A 23,261-nucleotide genomic window follows, 5' to 3' on the forward strand; every position below is an offset into this window, starting at 1 on the left:
CAGAGTGATATACAGAGTAATGGCGCCCTCATGTGGCAAGAAATCATGGTGACATGAGCACTTAGACCTGTGTTGATTAGTCCAGTGTTTAACCCCTTTACCCCCAAGGGTGGTTTGCACGTTATGGACCGGGCCAATTTTTACAATTCTGACTACTGTCCCTTTATGAGTTTATAACTCTGGAACGCTTCAACGGATCCCGGTGATTCTGACATTGTTTTCTCGTGACATATTGTACTTCATAATAGTGGTAAAATTTCTTTGATATTACCTGCGTTTATTTGTGAAAAAAACGGAAACATGGCGAAAATTTTGAAAATTTCGCAATTTTCCAACTTTGAATTTTTATGCAATTAAATCACAGAGATATGTCACACAAAATACTTAATAAGTAACATTTCCCACATGTCTACTTTACATCAGCACAATTTTGGAACCAAAATTTTTTTTTGTTAGGGAGTTATAAGGGTTAAAAGTTGACCAGCAAGTTCTCATTTTTACAACACCATTTTATTTTAGGGACCACATCTCATTTGAAGTCATTTTGAGGGGTCTATATGATAGAAAATACCCAAGTGTGGCAATTCTAAAAGCTGCACCCCTCATGGTGCTCAAAACCACATTCAAGAAGTTTATTAACCCTTCAGGTGTTTCACAGGAATTTTTGGAATGTTTAAATAAAAATTAACATTTAACTTTTTTTCACAAAAAATTTACTTCAGCTCCAATTTGTTTTATTTTACCAAGGGTAACAGGAGAAAATGGACCCCAAAAGTTGTTGTACAATTTGTCCTGAGTACGCTGATACCCCATATGTGGAGGTAAACCACTGTTTGGGCGCATGACAGAGCTCGGAAGCGAAATTTGACTTTTTAATGCAAAATTGACTGGAATTGAGATGGGACGCCATGTTGCATTTGGAGAGCCACTGATGTGCCTAAACATTGAAACCCCCCACAAGTGACACCATTTTGGAAAGTAGACCCCCTAAGGAACTAATCTAGATGTGTGGTGAGCACTTTGACCCACCAAGTGCTTCACAGAAGTTTATAATGCAGAACCGTAAAAATAAAAAATATTTTTTTTTTCACAAAAATTATCTTTTCGCCCCCAATTTTTTATTTTCCCAATGGTAAGAGAAGAAATTGGAACCAAAAAGTTGTTGCACAATTTGTCCTGAGTACGCTGATACCCCATATGTGGGGGTAAACCACTGTTTGGGCGCATGGGAGAGCTCGGAAGGGAAGGAGCGCCGTTTGACTTTTCAATGCAAAATTCACAGGAATTGAGATGAGACGCCATGTTGCGTTTGGAGAGCCCCTGATGTGCCTAAATATTGAAACCCCTCACAAGTGACACCATTTTGGAAAGTAGACCCCCTAAGGAACTTATCTAGATGTGTGGTGAGCACTTTGACCCACCAAGAGCTTCACAGAAGTTTATAATGGAGAGCCGTAAAAATAAAACAAAAATTTTTTCCCACAAATATTATTTTTTAGCCCCCAGTTTTGTATTTTCCCGAGGGTAACAGGAGAAATTGGACCCCAAAATTTGTTGTGCAATTTGTCCTGAGTGCGCTGATACCCCATATGTAGGGGGGAACCACCGTTTGGGCGCATGGGAAGGCTCGGAAGGGAAGGAGCGCCATTTGAAATACAGACTTAGATGGAATGGTCTGCAGGCGTCACATTGCATTTGCAGAGCCCCTAATGTACCTAAACAGTAGAAACCCCCCACAAGTGACCCCATATTGGAAACTAGACCCCCCCATGAACTTATCTAGATGTGTTGTGCGAACTTTGAGCCCTCAAGTGTTTCACTACAGTTTGTAACGCAGAGCCGTGAAAATTAAAAAATCTTTTTTTTCCCACAAAACTTATTTTTTAGCCCCCAGTTTTGTATTTTCCCAAGGGTAACAGGAGAAATTGGACCCCAAAAGTTGTTGTCCAATTTGTCCTGAGTACGCCGATACCCCATATGTTGGGGTAAACTCCTGTTTGGGCACACGGGAGAGCTCGGAAGGGAAGGAGCACTGTTTTACTTTTTCAACGCAGAATTGGCTGGAATTGAGATCGGACGCCATGTCGCGTTTGGAGAGCCCCTGATGTGCCTAAACAGTGGAAACCCCCAATTATAACTGAAACCCTAATCCAAACACACCCCTAACCCTAATTCCAACGGTAACCCTAACCACACCTCTAACCCTGACACACCCCTAACCGTAATCCCAACCCTATTCCCAACCGTAAATATAATCCAAACCCTAACTTTAGCCCCAACCCTAACTAGCCTTAACCCTAACTGTAGCCTTTACCCTAACTGTAGCCTTAACCCTAGCCCTAACCCTAGCCCTAACCGTAGCCCTAGTCCTAACCCTAGCCCTAACCCTAGCCCTAACCCTAGCCCTAACCCTAGCCCTAACCCTAGCCCTAACCCTAGTCCTAACCCTAGCCCTAGCCCTAACCCTAATGGGAAAATGGAAATAAATACATTTTTTAAATTTTTTTTATTTTTCCCTAACTAAGGGGGTGATGAAGGGGGGTTTGATTTACTTTTATAGCCGGTTTTTTAGTGGATTTTTATGATTGGCAGCCGTCACTCACTGAAAGACGCTTTTTATTGCAAAAAATATTTTTTGCGTTACCACATTTTGAGCGCTATAATTTTTCCATATTTGAGTCCACAGAGTCATGTGAGGTCTTGTTTTTTGCGGGACGAGTTGACGTTTTTATTGGTAACACTTTCGGGCACGTGACATTTTTTGATCGCTTTTTATTCCGATTTTTGTGAGGCAGAATTAGCAAAAACCAGCTATTCATGAATTTTTTTGGGGGGAGGCGTTTATACCGTTCCGTGTTTGGTAAAATTGATAAAGCAATTTTATTCTTCGGGTCAGTACGATTACAGCGATACCTCATTTATATCTTTTTTTATGTTTTGGCGCTTTTATACGATAAAAACTATTTTATAGAAAAAATAATTATTTTTGCATCGCTTTATTCTGAGGACTATAACTTTTTTATTTTTTTGCTGATGATGCTGTATGGCGGCTCGTTTTTGCGGGACAAGATGACGTTTTCAGCGGTACCATGGTTATTTATATCTGTCTTTTTGATCGCGTGTTATTCCACTTTTTGTTCGGCGGTATGATAATAAAGCGTTGTTTTTTGCCTCGTTTTTTTTTTTTTTTTTTTTTCTTACGGTGTTTACTGAAGGGGTTAACTAGTGGGCCAGTTTTATAGGTCGGGTCGTTACGGACGCGGCTATACTAAATATGTGTACTTTTATTGTTTTGTTTTTTTTATTTAGATAAAGAAATGTATTTATGGGAATAATATATATATATTTTTTCATTATTTAGGATTTTTTTTTTTTTTACACACTTGTAAAATTTTTTTTTAACTTTTTTACTTTGTCCCAGGGGGGACATCACAGATCAATGATCTGACAGTTTGCACAGCACTCTGACAGATCACCGATCTGTCAAACAGCGCTGCAGCGTTACCAAGTGCCTGCTCTAAGCAGGCACTTGGTAAGCCACCTCCCTCCCTGCAGGACCCGGATCCGCGGCCATCTTGGATCCGGGATTTGCTGCAGGGAGGAAGGTAGGAGACCCCCGGAACAACGCGATCACATCGCGTTGCTGCGGGGGTCTCAGGGAAGCACGCAGGGAGCCCCCTCCCTGCGCGATGCTTCCCTGCACCGCCGGCACATCGCGATCATGTTTGATCGCGGTGTGCCGGGGGTTAAGCTCCTGGCACATAGTGCCGGATGTCAGCTGCGATAAGCAGCTGACACCCGGCCGTGATCGGCCGCGCTCCCCCCGTGAGCGCGGCCGATCGTCTATGACGTACTATTCCGTCCTTGGGAAGTAAAGCCCACCCCACATGGACGGAATAGTACGTCTAATGGCAGAAAGGGGTTAAAGGGAACCTGTCACCCCCAAAATCGATGGTGAGGTAAGCTCACCGTCATCAAGGGCTTATCTACAGCTAAATAAGCTTATCTACGGCTAAATAAGATTAAAATAGATAAATCTCCGGGTCCGGATGGCATACACCCACGAGTACTAAGAGAACTAAGTAATGTAATAGATAAACCATTATTTCTTATTTTTAGGGACTCTATAGCGACAGGGTCTGTTCCGCAGGACTGGCGCATAGCAAATGTGGTGCCAATATTCAAAAAGGGCTCTAAAAGTGAACCTGGAAATTATAGGCCAGTAAGTCTAACCTCTATTGTTGGTAAAATATTTGAAGGGTTTCTGAGGGATGTTATTCTGGATTATCTCAATGAGAATAACTGTTTAACTCCATATCAGCATGGGTTTATGAGAAATCGCTCCTGTCAAACCAATCTAATCAGTTTTTATGAAGAGGTAAGCTATAGACTGGACCACGGTGAGTCATTGGACGTGGTATATCTCGATTTTTCCAAAGCGTTTGATACCGTGCCGCACAAGAGGTTGGTACACAAAATGAGAATGCTTGGTCTGGGGGAAAATGTGTGTAAATGGGTTAGTAACTGGCTTAGTGATAGAAAGCAGAGGGTGGTTATAAATGGTATAGTCTCTAACTGGGTCGCTGTGACCAGTGGGGTACCGCAGGGGTCAGTATTGGGACCTGTTCTCTTCAACATATTCATTAATGATCTGGTAGAAGGTTTACACAGTAAAATATCGATATTTGCAGATGATACAAAACTATGTAAAGCAGTTAATACAAGAGAAGATAGTATTCTGCTACAGATGGATCTGGATAAGTTGGAAACTTGGGCTGAAAGGTGGCAGATGAGGTTTAACAATGATAAATGTAAGGTTATACACATGGGAAGAGGGAATCAATATCACCATTACACACTGAATGGGAAACCACTGGGTAAATCTGACAGGGAGAAGGACTTGGGGATCCTAGTTAATGATAAACTTACCTGGAGCAGCCAGTGCCAGGCAGCAGCTGCCAAGGCAAACAGGATCATGGGGTGCATTAAAAGAGGTCTGGATACACATGATGAGAGCATTATACTGCCTCTGTACAAATCCCTAGTTAGACCGCACATGGAGTACTGTGTCCAGTTTTGGGCACCGGTGCTCAGGAAGGATATAATGGAACTAGAGAGAGTACAAAGGAGGGCAACAAAATTAATAAAGGGGATGGGAGAACTACAATACCCAGATAGATTAGCGAAATTAGGATTTAGTCTAGAAAAAAGACGACTGAGGGGCGATCTAATAACCATGTATAAGTATATAAGGGGACAATACAAATATCTCGCTGAGGATCTGTTTATACCAAGGAAGGTGACGGGCACAAGGGGGCATTCTTTGCGTCTGGAGGAGAGAAGGTTTTTCCACCAACATAGAAGAGGATTCTTTACTGTTAGGGCAGTGAGAATCTGGAATTGCTTGCCTGAGGAGGTGGTGATGGCGAACTCAGTCGAGGGGTTCAAGAGAGGCCTGGATGTCTTCCTGGAGCAGAACAATATTGTATCATACAATTATTAGGTTCTGTAGAAGGACGTAGATCTGGGGATTTATTATGATGGAATATAGGCTGAACTGGATGGACAAATGTCTTTTTTCGGCCTTACTAACTATGTTACTATGTTACTATGTTACAGCATTCTGTAATGCATTCTGTAATGCTGTAGATAAGCCGCCGATGTTACCTGAAAGAGGAGAAAAAGAGGTTAGATTATACTCACCCAGGTGCGGTCCTGCTCCGATGGGTGTCTCAGGTCTGCTCCGGCGCTTCCCATCTTCATTCCATGACGTCCTCTTCTGGTCTTCACGCCGCGGCTCCAGTGCAGGCGTACTGTGTCTGCCCTGTTGAGGGTAGAGCAAAGTACTGCAGTGCGCAGGCGCCGGAAAGGTCAGAGAGGCCCAGCGCCTGTGCACTGCAGTACTTTCCTCTGCCCTCAACAGGGCAGACACAGTACGCCGGAGCCGCAGCAGGAAGACAAGAAGAGGACGCCATGGAATGAAGATAGGAGGCGCCGGAGCCGACCTCAGACACCAATTTGACCGGACCACAGCGGGACCGCCCCTGGGTGAGTATAATATAACCTCTTTTTCTCCTCTTTCAGGTTACATCGGGGGCTTATCTACAGCATTACAGAATGCTGTAGATAAGCCCCTGATGCTGGTGAGCTTACCTCACCATCGATTTGGGGGTGACATGTTCCCTTTAAGCGAAATAAGAGGTGCACACCAATGAATGACTTTGGTGCATCTCAACAGTGGTGCACTCACAGTCTCCCCCAATAGAAAAACAGTGCACTTGAGAAAGCAGATTTCCTATTGGTTGAGGCTGATGGATGGGTCTTGTCACATGTTCCTCCACGAGCAGTTCATGAGGAAAGATGCACTAAACAAGTGTAAGAAGGGAACCTGTGGACATAAAAGCTGTGTCTAGGGAAGCAGGGGCAGTGCCATTTTCTCTTGATAAATGACCTATGAGGAGGATTTAACCCCTTCATGACCGTGGGATTTTTCGTTTTTCCGTGTTCGTTTTTCACTCCCCTCCTTCCCAGAGCCATAACTTTTTTATTTTTCCGTCAATTTGGCCATGTGAGGGCTTATTTTTTGCAGGACGAGTTGTACTTTTGAACGACATCATTGGTTTTAGCATGTTGTGCACTAGAAAACGGGAAAAAAATTCCAAGTACGGTGAAATTGCAAAAAAAGTGCAGTCCCACACTTGTTTTTTGTTTGGCTTTTTTGCTAGGTTCACTAAATGCTAAAACTGACTTGACATTATGATTCTCCAGGTCAGTACGAGTTTGTAGACACCTAACATGACTAGGTTATTTTTTATCTAAGTGGTGAAAAAAAATTCCAAACTTTGCTATTAAAAAAAAAAAAAAAAAAATTGCGCCATTGTCCGATACTCGTAGCATCTCCATTTTTCGTGATCTGATGTCGGTTGAGGGCTTATTTAATGATAGCATTTCGGTGCAGATACGTTCTTTTGATCGCCCATTATTGCATTTTAATGCAATGTCGCGGCGACCAAAAAAACGTAATTCTGGTGTTTCGAATTTTTTTCCTGCTACGCTGTTTAGCGATCGGGTTAATGCTTTTTTTTAATTGATAGATCGGGCAATTCTGAGCGCGGCGATACCAAATATGTGTAGATTTGATATTTTTTTATTGATTTATTTTGATTGGGGCAAAAGGGGGGTGATTTAAACTTTTATTTTTTTTTATTTTTTTAACTTTTTTCAACTTTTTTTTTTTTTTTTTTTTTACTTTTGCCATGCTTCAATAGCCTCCATGGGAGGCTAGAAGCTGGCACAGCACGATCAGCTCTGCTACATAGCAGCGATCTGCTGATCGCTGCTATGTAGCAGAAATGCAGGTGTGCTGTGAGCGCCGACCACAGGGTGGCGCTCACAGCTACCGGCGATCAGTAACCATAGAGGTCTCAAGGACCTCTATGGTTACAATGGAGACGCATCGCCGACCCCCGATCATGTGACGGGGGTCGGCGATGATGTCATTTCCGGCCGCCCGGCCGGAAGCGGTAGTTAAATGCCGCTGTCTGCGTGTGACAGCGGCATTTAACTAGTTAATAGGTGCGGGCAGATCGCGATTCTGCCCGCGCCTATTACAGGCACATGTCAGCTGTTCAAAACAGCTGACATGTCCCGGCTTTGGTGCGGGCTCACCGCGGAGCCCTGCATCAAAGCAGGGGATCTGACCTTGGACGTACTATCCCGTCCAAGGTCAGAAAGGGGTTAAAGGTCACAGATTGGACACCTTCTTTAATGAAGGTGTTGATAAAGGGGTTCTTGCATCCCCTTGAAATGTAATTATCTAAAACGAAAGACTAATAGGAATTAGGAAAATCCTGATTAATTGTTAATGGCGCTGACCCCTTAAGAGAGACTGATTTAAGGCTCTCTGCTGACCAAGTATCTCAACAGCTGTGTGAGACTTCCTGCTTTTGAGCTGGGAGAAACCATTGTGTAGGGATGTGCGCCGCTGTCTCTTAAAACATGCTGAATTTTATTATAAACAGGCAAATTAAGATGGATTCCTGTGCATTATTGGGCAGCAAAAGAAGAGATTACAGACAACAAAAGGGTAAATCCTGTCACAGCCTACTGAAGCTGTTGTGTATATAGTGAGATATTAACCATTTATAGGTAGCAAATTCCTTCTTTTGCAGATTAACCCTTTACTCACAGCTATGTCCCCTTCTTGCAGATTAACCATTTAGAAGCAGTTGTTCCCTCCTCCCTTATCTGATATACAGGGCCATCGTACAACATTGTAACATAGTAACATAGTTAGTAAGGCCGAAAAAAGACATTTGTCCATCCAGTTCAGCCTATATTCCATCATAATAAATCCCCAGATTTACGTCCTACAGAACCTAATAATTGTATGATACAATATTGTTCTGCTCCAGGAAGACATCCAGGCCTCTCTTGAACCCCTCTTGCTGATAACTAACAATATCAGTATATAGTAGCAAATTCAGGCATCTAGATTAGCTAGATTATCGCTTCATTTGTGTTTTCTAGATTCACTGCCCATTGAGATGTAGTTGTGAATTAATTCATAATATTAGTGATTAATTTTTGCAGAATTCCTGAAAAAAACAAAACCTCAATTCTCCCTTTATATTTTATGGACAAGCCAGTCAACAGGCGAGCACTTTACTTTTCAGATGTTTTATAGAATCAGTTCCCCCTTGACAGTTGGTATCTCCCAGAGAAAAGAATCTCACCAGATTTGTGATCGCACTAGTAAAATGAAAGTAAAACCTGCGTCGCTGGAAAACTGTGGGAAATCATCAGATGTGCTAACTATATGTAATTGAGAAAAGTTTTAGAATTTCATCTACTTTCAGTTTTTATCATTTTCCAATAACCGATAAATCCACTTTAAAAATTTTTCCCATGCACCTTTTAGTTTTATAAGGCGGTGGAAATTCACTGATTATCTGGTTATAATCGAACTCACTTCATGATGCCCAGTGGATCTAAATCGACCTCCTCCTCCTCTTCTTCCTCCTCCTCTGGCTCTTCCTGAACTTCAGTTTTCCGGTTTTGCAGTTTGCTCGCCATCTGTAGGAGACGGTCCTCCGCTGGGGCCTCATCTTTGAAGAAATCTCCATCCTCAGAGTAGTTTATGTACGGCCTCACACTCTTTGGTTGAATAAAATCCCCAAAGGTTGATCCTAAGAAGAGATATGTAATGGAAAACATTAATTTAGTTTTCTGGGTTTACACGTAGCAGAGTGTCGGCTGTAATACAGGTGGCGTCCACTGCACCGACGCGCGTGCGGTTCCTGAACCATCACATTGCTGTATTTGTATGTATAAATGGCAGATGTCACCAAGTGGTTAAAAGAGCACTGTCCTGGGAGAAAGTTAAAGTTCGCAATCCTGCCCGGGAGTATATCGCCTCTTCGCCCCCCTGCTACCTCTGCAATGTGGTCTCGGGGTGATGGCAGGCCTGATGAAGGCCCCCATCACTGCCATGACAGTACTAGTATGAAGCACAGTGATTTGGACTGTATCCTGCAACACTTAAAATGGTATTTCCATCTCTAAGTTCCTATCCCAACATGTAGTAGGTGTAATAATAATATAAGCAAATACCTCCAATTAGAAATATAGTATAGTTCTCCTGATTCGCTATGTCATTTACCCATATACAGGGAATTGCAGTAGCTTAGGTAACCTTCGTTACAACCACTCATACGGTTACAGTTAGTTGCTAATGACTGTAACCATAGATACCTAAGCAACTGCAATGCCCTGCACATCAGGAAAGAGACATAGCGAATCAGGAGAACTATGCTACATTTCTAATTGGAGGTATTTTCTTATATTATTATTACACCTGCTACATATTAACATAGGATCTTGGAGATGGGAATACCCCTTTAAGTATCAAACGATAGCAGGTTCAAGTCCCCTAAAAAAAGGAAAAAAAAAAATACAGAAAAAAAATAACAGGTTTTTGAAAGTATTTAAAATAAACAAAACTTAAAAAAAAATCATAACAAATAGATTCACATTTCATTTTCCTAGTTAAAAATAAAGAAACTTAAAACACACACACAAAAAAAGCACATTTGGTATCGCCGTTTTCTTAAAAGTCAGATCTATGAAAAAGATAAATATTGTTTAACTGGTTTTCATAAAGATTAAAAAAAAAAAAACAGAACAAAAAAAAACAAACACCAAAAAGCAATTAAAAGATGCCCAAAAGGTTGAACATGTGAATAAGAAGTCGATTTTATGTAGAAATATATAGGCTGACTTTTTGTTCAGTTGGTTTTCGGAGCGGAAATCCACCTGAAGAAGCCGTGGTGTGCGTATAGTGCTCGATAGAGGAGCTGTCCATAAAGGAACCGTCTACAGAAAAGCAGAGAAATGTCCGACCTAGGAAATGGCGCAGTTCTGGGGATGCAGCCAGCTCCTTCTCGTTGGCGATGGCCTTCACAATGTCGTTGAAGGCGGCTCTCCTCTCTCTTATGTCCGTCTCCCCCACAAATAAAACCTTCCGAGGAAAAGGCGGCAGAGAATACTTGGGGTACAGGGAGGCAAACTTGTGGTAGAACTCTTCAATCTCGCTGTATTTTCTAGATATCTGCGGGAGAGAAAGTGAAGTCACTGAGCGGCATAACGAAGCGCGACATTATCAAGGCGTAAGACACGGTCATTATCTGCACATCGTCATCAGGACAAAAACTAGAATTACCAGTCCACTATATACAGGGGCTTCTCACTGAATTACAGGATCAGCAAATATACAAAAAGTGACACTCCTCTTACTATATACTGACCTTGTAATCACATCCTGCTCTGTCCAGATGTGTCCGGATTCCAGGATTACAAGCGGAGGAAGTTCACCGACCGCCATATTGGGACACCCAAGTGATGGGTGACTCAATATGGAGACTGCTGCTGGTACCAACAGCGGGACACCGTCGCACCACACACACACACTGTATATGCCATACGCACCACACACACACACATTGTATACGCCGTACACACCACACACACACACACACACACTGTATACGCCGTACACACCACACACACACACACTGTACGGCGTACACACTACACACACACACTGTATATGCCATACGCACCACACACACTGTATACGCCGTACACACCACACACACACACTATATATGCCGTACACACCACACACACTGTATACGCAGCACACACATTGCATACGCCGTACGCACCACACACACACACTGTATATGCCGTACGCACCACACACACACATTGTATACGCCATACACACCACACACACTATACACGCCGTACGCACCACACACACTGTATATGCCGTACGCACCACACACACTGTATATGCCGTACGCACCACACACACTATATACGCCGTACGCACCACACACACAGTATACGCTGTACGCACCACACACACACACACACACACACACACACACACACACACTATATACGCCGTACGCAGCCTCTTGCCCGGTACCACCAGGAGAACAGCGTCGCAAACACACCGCCGCGATCAGCCGAATGATTCACTGACCGCCGCCATCTTTGTACAGGAGGAGAGCATGCACAGTTTGAATGTGACCGCCACTATCTGTCTGAACAAAGATGGCGGCGGTCTGATTTACTGCGCCTACATTCGGCTGATCCCGGCAGCAGATGCGCGACGTGTCTACAGGCAGAGGAAGCAAGTCACATTTAGGCTATGTGCACACGATGCGGATTTTGCTGTGGCTCCGCAGCTGCCGGTCCGCAGCAGTTTCCCATGAGTTTACATTATAATGTAAACCTATGGGAAACAGAAAACGCTGTGCACATGCTGCGGGAAAAAAAAAATCGCAGAAATGCAGCGGTTTACATTCCGCAGCATGTCACTTCTTTCTGCGGATTCCGCAGCGGTTTTACACCTGCTCCAATAGAAAACCACAGATGTAAAACCGCAGTGAAATCTGCAAAAAAAAAAAAAACGTGGTAAATCTGCAGCAAAAACGCAGTGTTTTTGCCCTGCAGATTTATCAAATCCGCTGCGGAAAAATCCGCAGTGGACCATTCTACGTGTGCACATAGCCTAAGGGGGTTTTCCCACGAACGAAAGTTCATTTTAAAAATTGTCTGTATCTGACCGTGTACAGAACATACTACATCTCCTGGGCAGGGGAGGAAGCAAAAGACAATACTGACATTACAGCAGGGGATCACAAAGGATTCAGTTTGTGAGGTAAAATATTTCACTGACTGTTTTTAAACAAGATTTTACCTCACAAAATGTATCCTCTGCGATCTCCTGCTGGTCAAAGAAGAGATGACATGAGAGGAGAAGACAGCAGATGGGGGAGAGAAAAAGCGCACAGGGGTGAGAGAGACAGCGCAAACGGGACAGCACATGAGGGGAGAACACAGCACAGGAAGGAAAGACAGCAGACAAGGGGGATAGCACATGGTCAAAGAAGAGAGCACAGACAGGAGAAGTCAGCACATGGGGAAAGAGAGAGTAGATAGGTGGGTGAGCACATGGGGGGGGAGATTCTTAACGCTGCAAAGCCTGCCCTCATCGCGATATTACCGCCCTCTCGATGCGATAGCACCGGGCCTCCATCTAGTCTATATATATATATATATATATATATATATTCGTCTAAGGGGCACTTCCATCTGTCTGTCTGTCTGTTTGTCTGTCTGTCACTGAAATCCCAAGTCACTGATTGGTCGTGGCCAGCAGACGCGACCAATCAGCGACGGGCACAGTCCGGCCACGAAATGGCAGCTCCCTACTCCCCTGCAGTCAGTGCCCCCTCCATACTCCCCCCAGTCAGTGCCTGCCGCGTTTTAGCAGTCCGTTAAACAGACTGTGTTACACTGCGGCATAACGCGGTGGAACGCAGTCTGTTAAAGCTGCTATTAACAATGTGTGACGAACTTTTTACTATTGATGCTGCCTACGCAGCATCAATAGTAAAAAGGTATATAAAGGTATTATAAAAATAATTTAAAAAAATAAAATTTTTTGCTATTCTCACCCTCCGGCGTCCACTGATGCACGCGAGCGGCGAGGCTGCTGCCAGCTTCCATTCCCAGAGATGCATTGTGAAATTACCCAGAAGACTTAGCGGTAGCGCTGTGGCTACTATATACTATGTGGCTGCTATATACTACGTAGCTGTGCTATATACTACATGGCTGTGCTATATACTACGTGGCTGTACTATATCCTGCACCCCGATCCCCCTGACATCCTGCAACCAATCAGTGACAGACGCAGTCCAGCCATGAACGGATGCGGGATTTAAACCACACTTAGCTGATTGGTTGCGGCTGGCCGGGCGCGACCAATCAGCGATATTGGCACGGGATTTAAACAACGCTTCAGTGATTGGTAGCTCACGGCCAGCCGCGACCAATCAGCACTATTGGCGCGGTAATTAAACATTTTTCGGTCATTGGTTGTGCCCGGCCAGGCGCGACCAATCAGCGATATTGGCGCGGAATTTAACCCCCACTCACAGCGCGACGTACATACATACATACATATTCTAGAATACCCGATGCGTTAGAATTGGGCCACCATCTAGTATATTATATAGAGTCATTACAAAACAGAGCGATCCATTTCAAATGTTTATTTCTGTTAATGTTGATGATTATGGCTTACAGCCAATGAAAACCCAAAAGTCATTATCTCAGGTCAGAAGTCTTCCCCATGATTATGGAGCTACTGAAACAGACAAAGGGACCATTTTACACATTTAGGAAGCCTTTGCAGGCGTTTTTTAGTTAATTATTCTAATTTACTGAGATAATGACTTTGGGGTTTTCATTGGCTGTAAGCCATAATCATCAACATTAACAGAAATAAACATGTGAAATAGATCAATCTGTCTGTAATGACTGAATATAATATAGGAGTTTCACTTTTTGTATTGAAGAACTGAAATAAATTAACTTTTTGATGATATTCTAATTTTGTGAGAAGCAAATGAAGGTCACTGACGCAACTAATGATAGCAGCAAAAGCAGCAATATATAGTCGTCATATAAAGACAGAATAGATTTGTAATATAAAGCCTCATTATAAAGTCCTAATATAAAGTCAGAATATAGTAGTAATATGAAGCCAAAATAAGTTCTCTTTACTCACCCTCCCCAGGTCCAGCACTCAGTCTCTGCGGCTGCTCCCTGTGTCTGTGATTGTCTGCAGCAGTGACGTCTCACGTCAGCAGCCAATCACTGAGCTCAGCGGCTCTGTGCAGCTCATGCAGTCAACTCGGGCAGAACCGTTGAGCTCCCTGATTGGCTGCAGCGCTGTCAACGTCACTTTACCACTGTAGACAATAACAGACATCAGGAGCAGCAGTGGAGAACCAGCGTCGGACCTGGGGAGAGGGAGCAAGGGACGGATATTTTTCACTTTTTTTTTTAAACAACTTGCAGGGGTTTTCGTTAGTGGAATATCTCTTTAGGGGGTCCCAAGCTTCTAATCATTGCATGTGTGTGGCGGAAGGGTGTCTGGGACATGGCACTCATCAGTGTGCAGCCCCATGGGTATTATTGGGGCTTTTTAATTGTTTTTACATGTTTGGTCCTATTGGTGCTGTTTTGTGTTGTGATCTGATTATTCCTTTAGCACAAAAATCATAAAATATTTGAAAAAAAAATACCAGTAAATTGCAATTATAGAACCACAAGGAGTTAATAAGAGGAATCCCAGGCACCAGCATATTATAGAGAAGTGTTAGGATGCCCTCTAGTGGACAACTATGAGATGACAAGCAGTGGTTGTCAAATTCTGTAGTTTCACCATAATTTGATGTAAAAATAACACTTTCTACAAGGAAATTCTGGTTGTTCCTATCTAAGGACAATTTGGGGGTATTTATGGGCTAAAAATAACTTTTGCAACTGGGTTTTAGCAACAACTTTGGCTTTTACAGGCTCTTTATTTCCCGGCAAATTCAACTTCGAATGATCTGTCGTCATAAAATCAGCTGGAATAATCTTTAAAAAAATAAAAACACAAAAGTTATAAAGTCTCCCATTAAACAAGCTCACTGACAGATTCTCAGTTAACTCAGCCATAGATAATGTAACACAAAGGCAATTTTTTAATGAATCGCAGTAACAAAATAGATTTTTAGCCATAAATACATGTATATATGTAAGAAAAAGAAGAAAAATGGTCCGCTTAAAGACGGATATCCCCTTTAAATAAAAGAGACGGAGACCCTCTACACCGCCAAGAAGCTCAGTTACAAAGCGTATCACTTACTCTGGCGCCTCAATGATATCAAGGTGGGGTGTAATGCTTAAATTGCCCCTGTGGTGGCGCTGCAGAGCAACTGAACACTTTCTGCTGGGTTCCCCCAGAGGTTACAGCTGATCTGTATGGTGTGTGCTCCCCCTGCTGGTCAAAAATATATGGCAAGCAATAGAAGGGTGTGTGTTTTTGTCATTAAGGTGCAGGAAAGTATAAAAGGATCCAGTTTAGTCACTAATCAGTGTACAGCCCTTGCTAAAGAAAAAAAAAAAAAATATATATATATATGTATATATATATATTGAAATATATATACATATATATATATATATATATAAATTTTAAAAAAAAAAAATATATATATATATATATATATATATATATATATATATATATATATTGAAATATATATACATATATATATATAAATTTAAAAAAAAAAAAATATATATATATATATATATATATATATATATATATATATATTTTTTTTTTTATTCTAAAAATTATTTTCATAATGAGGCAACTGAGAATCTGTCAGCGAGCTCCGTTCTGACAGCTTGGTAACTATTGTCTGTCTTCTTCTCAGCTGATTTATGATCACGTGGAGGTTCAGGTCTCCTTAGATGTGGCGATAATTCAGCTGAGAGCAGCTCAGTAAAATACAGAAAAAAAAAAAAAAAACGTATAAAGTCCCTCTGAGAACGCGCTCGCTGACGGCTTCTTGGCTAATTTTATTCTGCAGCCAGCAACGAGCAGAAAAGTAAAAAGCCTGTGGAAAAGAAAGCCAGAAGGTCAAACATTTCGATGGAATAAAAAATATTTTTAGACCCAAAATACAAATAGTAAACAAATAAAAAATAAAATAAAAATAAAATAAATTATGGATTTTTTGTATCTGTTTTCTATGTAGGGGTTTTCCAGTTTTGGAAAACCTGTCTTCAAGTTCATTTAAAAAAAAAACAAAAAACAAAGAACATTACTGAGTCTCCTCTGCAGCTGCTGCGTGCTTCTTTGATCATCTGCAGCGTTGATTTCACGTCGAAAGTGCTGCAGCTGATAACGGAGCTCAGCGGCTCTGCCCGAGCAGGCGGCACAAACGCTCAGAGGTCACCGACTAGACTCAGCGATCTGGGGATGACGTCAGAGCTGCAGACTAAAATAAAGTGGACCCAGGGAGGGTGAAGAAAGCACTGGTTTTTTTTTTTATTATACATAAACTACACCAGGAAGACAGGGCTTTTCTGAAACTGGAAATCCCCCTTTAAAATCCAGATTTAGCCTGTGATCACGGGAGTCTGAGCGTGGCTTATGGATGCATTTGCCTTTTATCTTTTCACATATTTTACTTGGAACTCTTCGTTTCTCACACGACACATGCAATAAATTATCAGGACGTGTTGCAGTTCACAGTACGACCACTAGGTGTCCACACACAGATACTAACATCATAAACATCTCCCAGCAGAGCGCTGCGAAATCAAGTTTGCTATTAATTTATTTTTTTTATTTTGTGATCTCAGAGCAAGTAAAGTAAGAAACCCCATGTCTGTGTTCTCCTAGAGCATGGATGTCTCTGCACAGTAAAGCAATCACTTTCATCAGAATGGTTCCGGCCAAAGCAACTGCGCAGTAGCATCTATCGTGTTCTGCTGGCACCATCTACATGGTGCCATTTTTTTTCTCCAGGAAAGTGGCGCCGGCTTCAAAGCTTGTGCAGTAGCGTCCATTGGAACGCAATAGATGCTACTGTGCAGCCATCACCGACAGAGCCATTTTGATGAATGTTCTTTTTTTTTTGCAACCCCACAATAGTATATGCAGTATGTAACATAGGAACATAGGGGACGGGGTGAGTGAGGGATCAGTGACATGTCATAGGTCCATACATATGAATATGTAAGTAGAGCACATGAAGCCCCGCCCACTGCCCCACCCTGAGCAACAGAATCTCAGTAACTACAAATAAAGACTGAGACATGACTGGAAGAAGTGATGGCAGTCTGTACTGAATGAAGATGAGAAGCGAAGATGAAGGACTTCACCTGTACGATAGATATACAGGTCCTTCTCAAAAAATTAGCATATAGTTTTAAATTTCATTATTTACCATAATGTAATGATTACAATTAAACTTTCATATATTATAGATTCATTATCCACCAACTGAAATTTGTCAGGTCTTTTATTGTTTTAATACTGATGATTTTGGCATACAACTCCTGATAACCCAAAAAACCTGTCTCAATAAATTAGCATATTTCACCCATCCAATCAAATAAAAGTGTTTTTTAATAACAAACAAAAAAACCAACAAATAATAATGTTCAGTTATGCACTCAATACTTGGTCGGGAATCCTTTGGCAGAAATGACTGCTTCAATGCGGCGTGGCATGGAGGCAATCAGCCTGTGACACTGCTGAGATGTTATGGAGGCCCAGGATGCTTCAATAGCGGCCTTAAGCTCATCCAGAGTGTTGGGTCTTGCGTCTCTCAACTTTCTCTTCACAATATCCCACAGATTCTCTATGGGGTTCAGGTCAGGAGAGTTGGCAGGCCAATTGAGCACAGTAATACCATGGTCAGTAAACCATTTACCAGTGGTTTTGGCACTGTGAGCAGGTGCCAGGTCGTGCTGAAAAATGAAATCTTCATCTCCATAAAGCATTTCAGCCGATGGAAGCATAAAGTGCTCCAAAATCTCCTGATAGCTAGCTGCATTGACCCTGCCCTTGATGAAACACAGTGGACCAACACCAGCAGCTGACATGGCACCCCACACCATCACTGACTGTGGGTACTTGACACTGGACTTCAGGCATTTTGGCATTTCCTTCTCCCCAGTCTTCCTCCAGACTCTGGCACCTTGATTTCCGAATGACATGCAAAATTTGCTTTCATCAGAAAAAAGTACTTGGGACCACTTAGCAACAGTCCAGTGCTGCTTCTCTGTAGCCCAGGTCAGGCGCCTCTGCCGCTGTTTATGGTTCAAAAGTGGCTTTACCTGGGGAATGCGGCACCTGTAGCCCATTTCCTGCACACGCCTGTGCACGGTGGCTCTGGATGTTTCCACACCAGACTCAGTCCACTGCTTCCTCAGGTTCCCCAAGGTCTGGAATCGGTCCTTCTCCACAATCTTCCTCAGGGTCCGGTCTCCTCTTCTCGTTGTACAGCGTTTTCTGCCACATTGTTTCCTTCCAACAGACTTACCATTGAGGTGCCTTGATACAGCACTCTGGGAACAGCCTATTTGTTGAGAAATTTCTTTCTGGGTCTTACCCTCTTGCTTGAGGGTGTCAATGATGGCCTTCTTGACATCTGTCAGGTCGCTAGTCTTAAGGTACTGTCACACTAGACGATATCGCTAGCGATCCGTGACGTTGCAGCGTCCTCACTAGTGATATCGTCCAGTGTGGCAGGCAGCAGCGATCAGGCCCCTGCTGTGCTGTCGCTGGTCGGGGAAGAAAGTCCAGAACTTTATTTCGTCGCTGGACTCCCCGTAGACATCGCTGGATCGGCGTGTGTGACACCGATTCAGCGATGTCTTCGCTGGTAACCAGGGTAAACATCGGGTAACTAAGCGCAGGGCCGCGCTTAGTAACCCGATGTTTACCCTGGTTACCATCCTAAAAGTAAAAAAACAAACACTACATACTTACCTACAGCCGTCTGTCCTCCAGCGCTGTGCTCTGCTCTCCTCCTGCTCTGGCTGTGAGCGTCGGTCAGCCGGAAAGCAGAGCGCTGACGTCACCGCTCTGCTTTCTGGCTGCCCGGCGCTCACAGCCAGACCAGAGAAGCAGAGCGCCGAGGACAGACAGCGGTAGGTAAGTATGTAGTGTTTGTTTTTTTACTTTTTAGGATGGTAACCAGGGTAAACATCGGGTTACTAAGCGCGGCCCTGCGCTTAGTTACCCGATGTTTACCCTGGTTACCGGGGACCTCGGGATCGTTGGTCGCTGGAGAGCGGTCTGTGTGACAGCTCTCCAGCGACCAAACAGCGACGCTGCAGCGATCCGGATCGTTGTCGGTATCGCTGCAGTGTCGCTATGTGTGACGGTACCTTTACCCATGATGGGGGTTTTGAGTAATGAACCAGGCAGGGAGTTTATAAAAGCCTCAGGTATCTTTTGCATGTGTTTAGAGTTAATTAGTTGATTCAGAAGATTAGGGTAATAGGTCGTTTAGAGAGAACCTTTTCTTGATATGCTAATTTATTGAGACAGGTTTTTTGGGTTATCAGGAGTTGTATGCCAAAATCATCAGTATTAAAACAATAAAAGACCTGACAAATTTCAGTTGGTGGATAATGAATCTATAATATATGAAAGTTTAATTGTAATCATTACATTATGGTAAATAATGAAATTTAACACTATATGCTAATTTTTTGAGAAGGACCTGTATATATATATATATATATATATATATATATATATATATATATATATATATATCGTGCATGTCACCAATGATCCCTGCATTACCTGTACACCGACACATTATACAGAGCTCCTGTGTATAATGGCATTTATGGTAATACTAGTATTGTGGGTTTTTCTAAAAATTAATGATTAGTATTGTGGTATTCGTCAGTCACTATGTGGTGGTAATATGTGGTCTAGTCATGGTGTGGCTGTATTTGTTCATTGTATGTCATATTATTGGTCATTCAAAAAAAAATTAAAAAATAAATAAAAATATACCTAAAGAGTATTGAGTATTTTAACAAATATGAAATAAGTTACAGTAGAGTAGAGCCTGGCCAAAAGAGTCTACCTTGTCGTGGTGGTGGATTAAAAAAATCTTTTGGCCAAAACAAAACCTGATAACAATGCATGTGATCTGGCGATGGGAACTGTTAATGTTTCATTGGGGAAGACATGGTGCAGAAGTGGAGTTTTTCCAAGAGTGGGTGGTGGGACTGAGGAAGGTTCGAGGGGTGGAGGCAGAGCTGGGGTGGAGCTTGTGCAGAGTCTCAAGGGGGCCAGAAAATTCCAGGTGGCAGCCCTTATTACAATGACTGATAACACCTCTATACACAGCAGATAACACAGGATCCACCATTCACAATAGGTGATGTCACAGCTCACCTCCTCCTCCTGTACAATGACTGATAACACCTATATACAGCAGATAACACAGGATCCACCATTCACAATAGGTGATGTCACAGCTCACCACCTCCTCCAGTACAATGACTGATAACACCTCTATATACAGCAGATAACACAGGATCCACCATTCACAATAGGTGATGTCACAGCTCACCTCCTCCTCCTGTACAATGACTGATAACACCTCTATATACAGTAGATAACACAGGATCCACCATTCACAATAGGTGATGTCACAGCTCACCTCCTCTTCCTCCTGTACAACCACTGATAACACCTCTATATACAGTGGATAATACAAGTGCGCTCACTGGCCAGCGCACACTAGTGCCCCCTCTTGGCGACATTTCAAAGGCATTTTACTAAAAAGCTGCAAGTGCACATTTCTACTCCGCTGGCTTAGTAACCGCTCATTATTTTTTGGCAACCCTAAGCTTAAAATTTAAAAAAAAAAAATGAAAAATGTATCAGGCGCGTTCCTGCCAGGAGCAGATACGATTAATCTAATTTTGTGTGTTCCAGTATCAGGCATGGCTTCACAGCTCTCCTGACCACACTGATGGCGATGGAGGGTCTGGAATCAATCTGCAGTCATTTGATTCTCCATCAAAATAATGAAACGAACGCCAATAAAGGTAATATTATCCTAATTCAAAGAGCGGGTCGGGGCTACACCATTTTTTTTATTTTATCCTCAGAGTTGAAAAGTTCAACATGTTGTCATTCAAGACAATAAAAAAAAATAAAAAATCAGCGAATAAATGTGTTCTATGTTATTATTATTCTCCCCGCTGTAAAATCTACTTTCCCAAAAGTATAAATGAGACCTCATGCCTTCAGTCTGTGCTCTCCCGGTGTTTCCGTACATAACTTCGCTATTTGTAACCTGCCAGAATTATGTCAGCCGCCATCTGGACCGTCGTCCCCAACGCGTTTTGGCTGGCATGTGTCCGATGACTTCACCTACAGACAGTAAAGCGTTACGCCATGTCAATATTCCCAAAATCTATATCCTCAAATACGCCGGCTCAGACAAATACGCCGGCCAGATCTCCTCAGGGTCTTGCGTGCCCCCAAACATACTCCCAATAGGCCCACTTTTTTTTTCTCGAGTTCGTATAAAAGGAAAAAGGTTTATTATGCAGAAAAGGGGTTTATCTGTAGCTAAAAGAACAATAAATCTATAAATGAAAGATAAAACTGGACAGGAGATAATCTAATGTAAACAGGGAAAAAGGGGAGAGGCTCCTGCTGCAACTAATTGTCACACACAGGAGGAGGAGGAATAGAAAGGGGGGGGGGTATGTAGTCCTTCTCCTGAGACACCAAGAGAAGATTTATTTATCTATTGCTAAGTTTTAATTGTATTATGAAAATATTGGGTCAAAGAAAGGGAGAAAGTTGAGGGAGGAATCAGCAAGATTTTTGTTTACTCACCTGTTCTAAACATAGAAAATTGTAAAGTGAGGCACATAAAACAGACACACAAAACAGCGCCGTAAAATGACGTAGTTGCCGGCCTTATTTTATACAATGATGCAAAATCCTGTAAGCGCTGGTGTAATGTTAAATACTGCAGCCAGTCCACAGTCCAGCGTAAAGGCCGCAGCCAGTCCACAGTCCAGCGTAAAAGCCGCAGCCAGTCCACAGTCCTGCGTAAAAGCCGCAGCCAGTCCACAGTCCTGCGTAAAAGCCGCAGCCAGTCCACAGTCCTGCGTAAAAGCCGCAGCCAGTCCACAGTCCTGCGTAAAAGCCGCAGCCAGTCCACAGTCCAGCGTAAAAGCCGCAGCCAGTCCACAGTCCAGCGTAAAAACCGCAGCCAGTCCCCAGTCCAGCGTAAAAGCCGCAGCCAGTCCCCAGTCCAGCGTAAAAGCCGCAGCCAGTCCCCAGTCCAGCGTAAAAGCCGCAGCCAGTCCACAGTCCAGCGTAAAAGCCGCAGCCAGTCCCCAGTCCAGCGTAAAAGCCGCAGCCAGTCCCCAGTCCAGCGTAAAAGCCGCAGCCAGTCCCCAGTCCAGCGTAAAAGCCGCAGCCAGTCCCCAGTCCAGCGTAAAAGCCGCAGCCAGTCCCCAGTCCAGCGTAAAAGCCGCAGCCAGTCCCCAGTCCAGCGTAAAAGCCGCAGCCAGTCCCCAGTCCAGCGTAAAAGCCGCAGCCAGTCCCCAGTCCAGCGTAAAAGCCGCAGCCAGTCCCCAGTCCAGCGTAAAAGCCGCAGCCAGTCCCCAGTCCAGCGTAAAAGCCGCAGCCAGTCCACAGTCCAGCGTAAAAGCCGCAGCCAGTTCACAGTCCAGCGTAAAAGCCGCAGCCAGTTCACAGTCCAGCGTAAAAGCCGCAGCCAGTTCACAGTCCAGCGTAAAAGCCGCAAACAGTCTGTCATGGGGCTACCGCGACAGAGAGGTTCCAGAGAATCGCAGCGCTCTGGGCCTCGTTCACACACAGTGTACAGAAGCTCTTCACCTGTATTCTGACCTAGCTGCTTTGTGCCAGCAATGCAGGAATTAACCTATTACTGAGTTGCTGAGAGCTGGGTCTCTCAGCTGAAGTGGATTTTGTAATCTGACCCTCTATATAGACCCAGTCCTGACTTCAGCTATTGTCAGTGATCAGTTCTACTGCCTGGTTTGGAAGGTGAAGGAGCTTAGTGTTGGACGTTTATATACAGAGATTGGTGTCTGCTGTTTTGGTTGCATGTTAAACCTGTTTTCCTTCCTAGTTTATTCCTTCTCTTCCCTTCTCTGTGTTTCCTCTGTGGTTGTGTGAGCATTTGGTGAGTTTGAGACTTTTAGTTACCTTGTCTGTATACCCTGTTATTTGTTGTATTGTTACACTGGTGCAGTCCACCTCCCTTGGGGGCAGAGGGGGCCATTGATAAGGTCTGCACAGGAGA

The 23,261-nt window shown here is 43.3% G+C and overlaps 1 protein-coding gene across 1 annotated transcript in view; it reads right to left on the reverse strand.

Moving 5' to 3' along the window:
- HS1BP3 (HCLS1 binding protein 3) overlaps nucleotides 1–23,261 on the reverse strand; it is a 91,562-nt gene that overhangs the window by 63,084 nt on the left and 5,217 nt on the right. The window contains exons 3-4 of the mRNA XM_069728146.1: nucleotides 10,402–10,609; nucleotides 8,972–9,188 (exon numbers count right to left, since the gene is read on the reverse strand). Of these exons, the coding sequence (XP_069584247.1) occupies nucleotides 8,972–9,188; nucleotides 10,402–10,609 (425 nt within the window). The remainder of the gene's footprint in view (nucleotides 1–8,971; nucleotides 9,189–10,401; nucleotides 10,610–23,261) is intronic.

This window comes from Ranitomeya imitator, chromosome 5, assembly GCF_032444005.1.
Source record: "Ranitomeya imitator isolate aRanImi1 chromosome 5, aRanImi1.pri, whole genome shotgun sequence".
Lineage (NCBI taxonomy): Eukaryota > Metazoa > Chordata > Amphibia > Anura > Dendrobatidae > Ranitomeya > Ranitomeya imitator.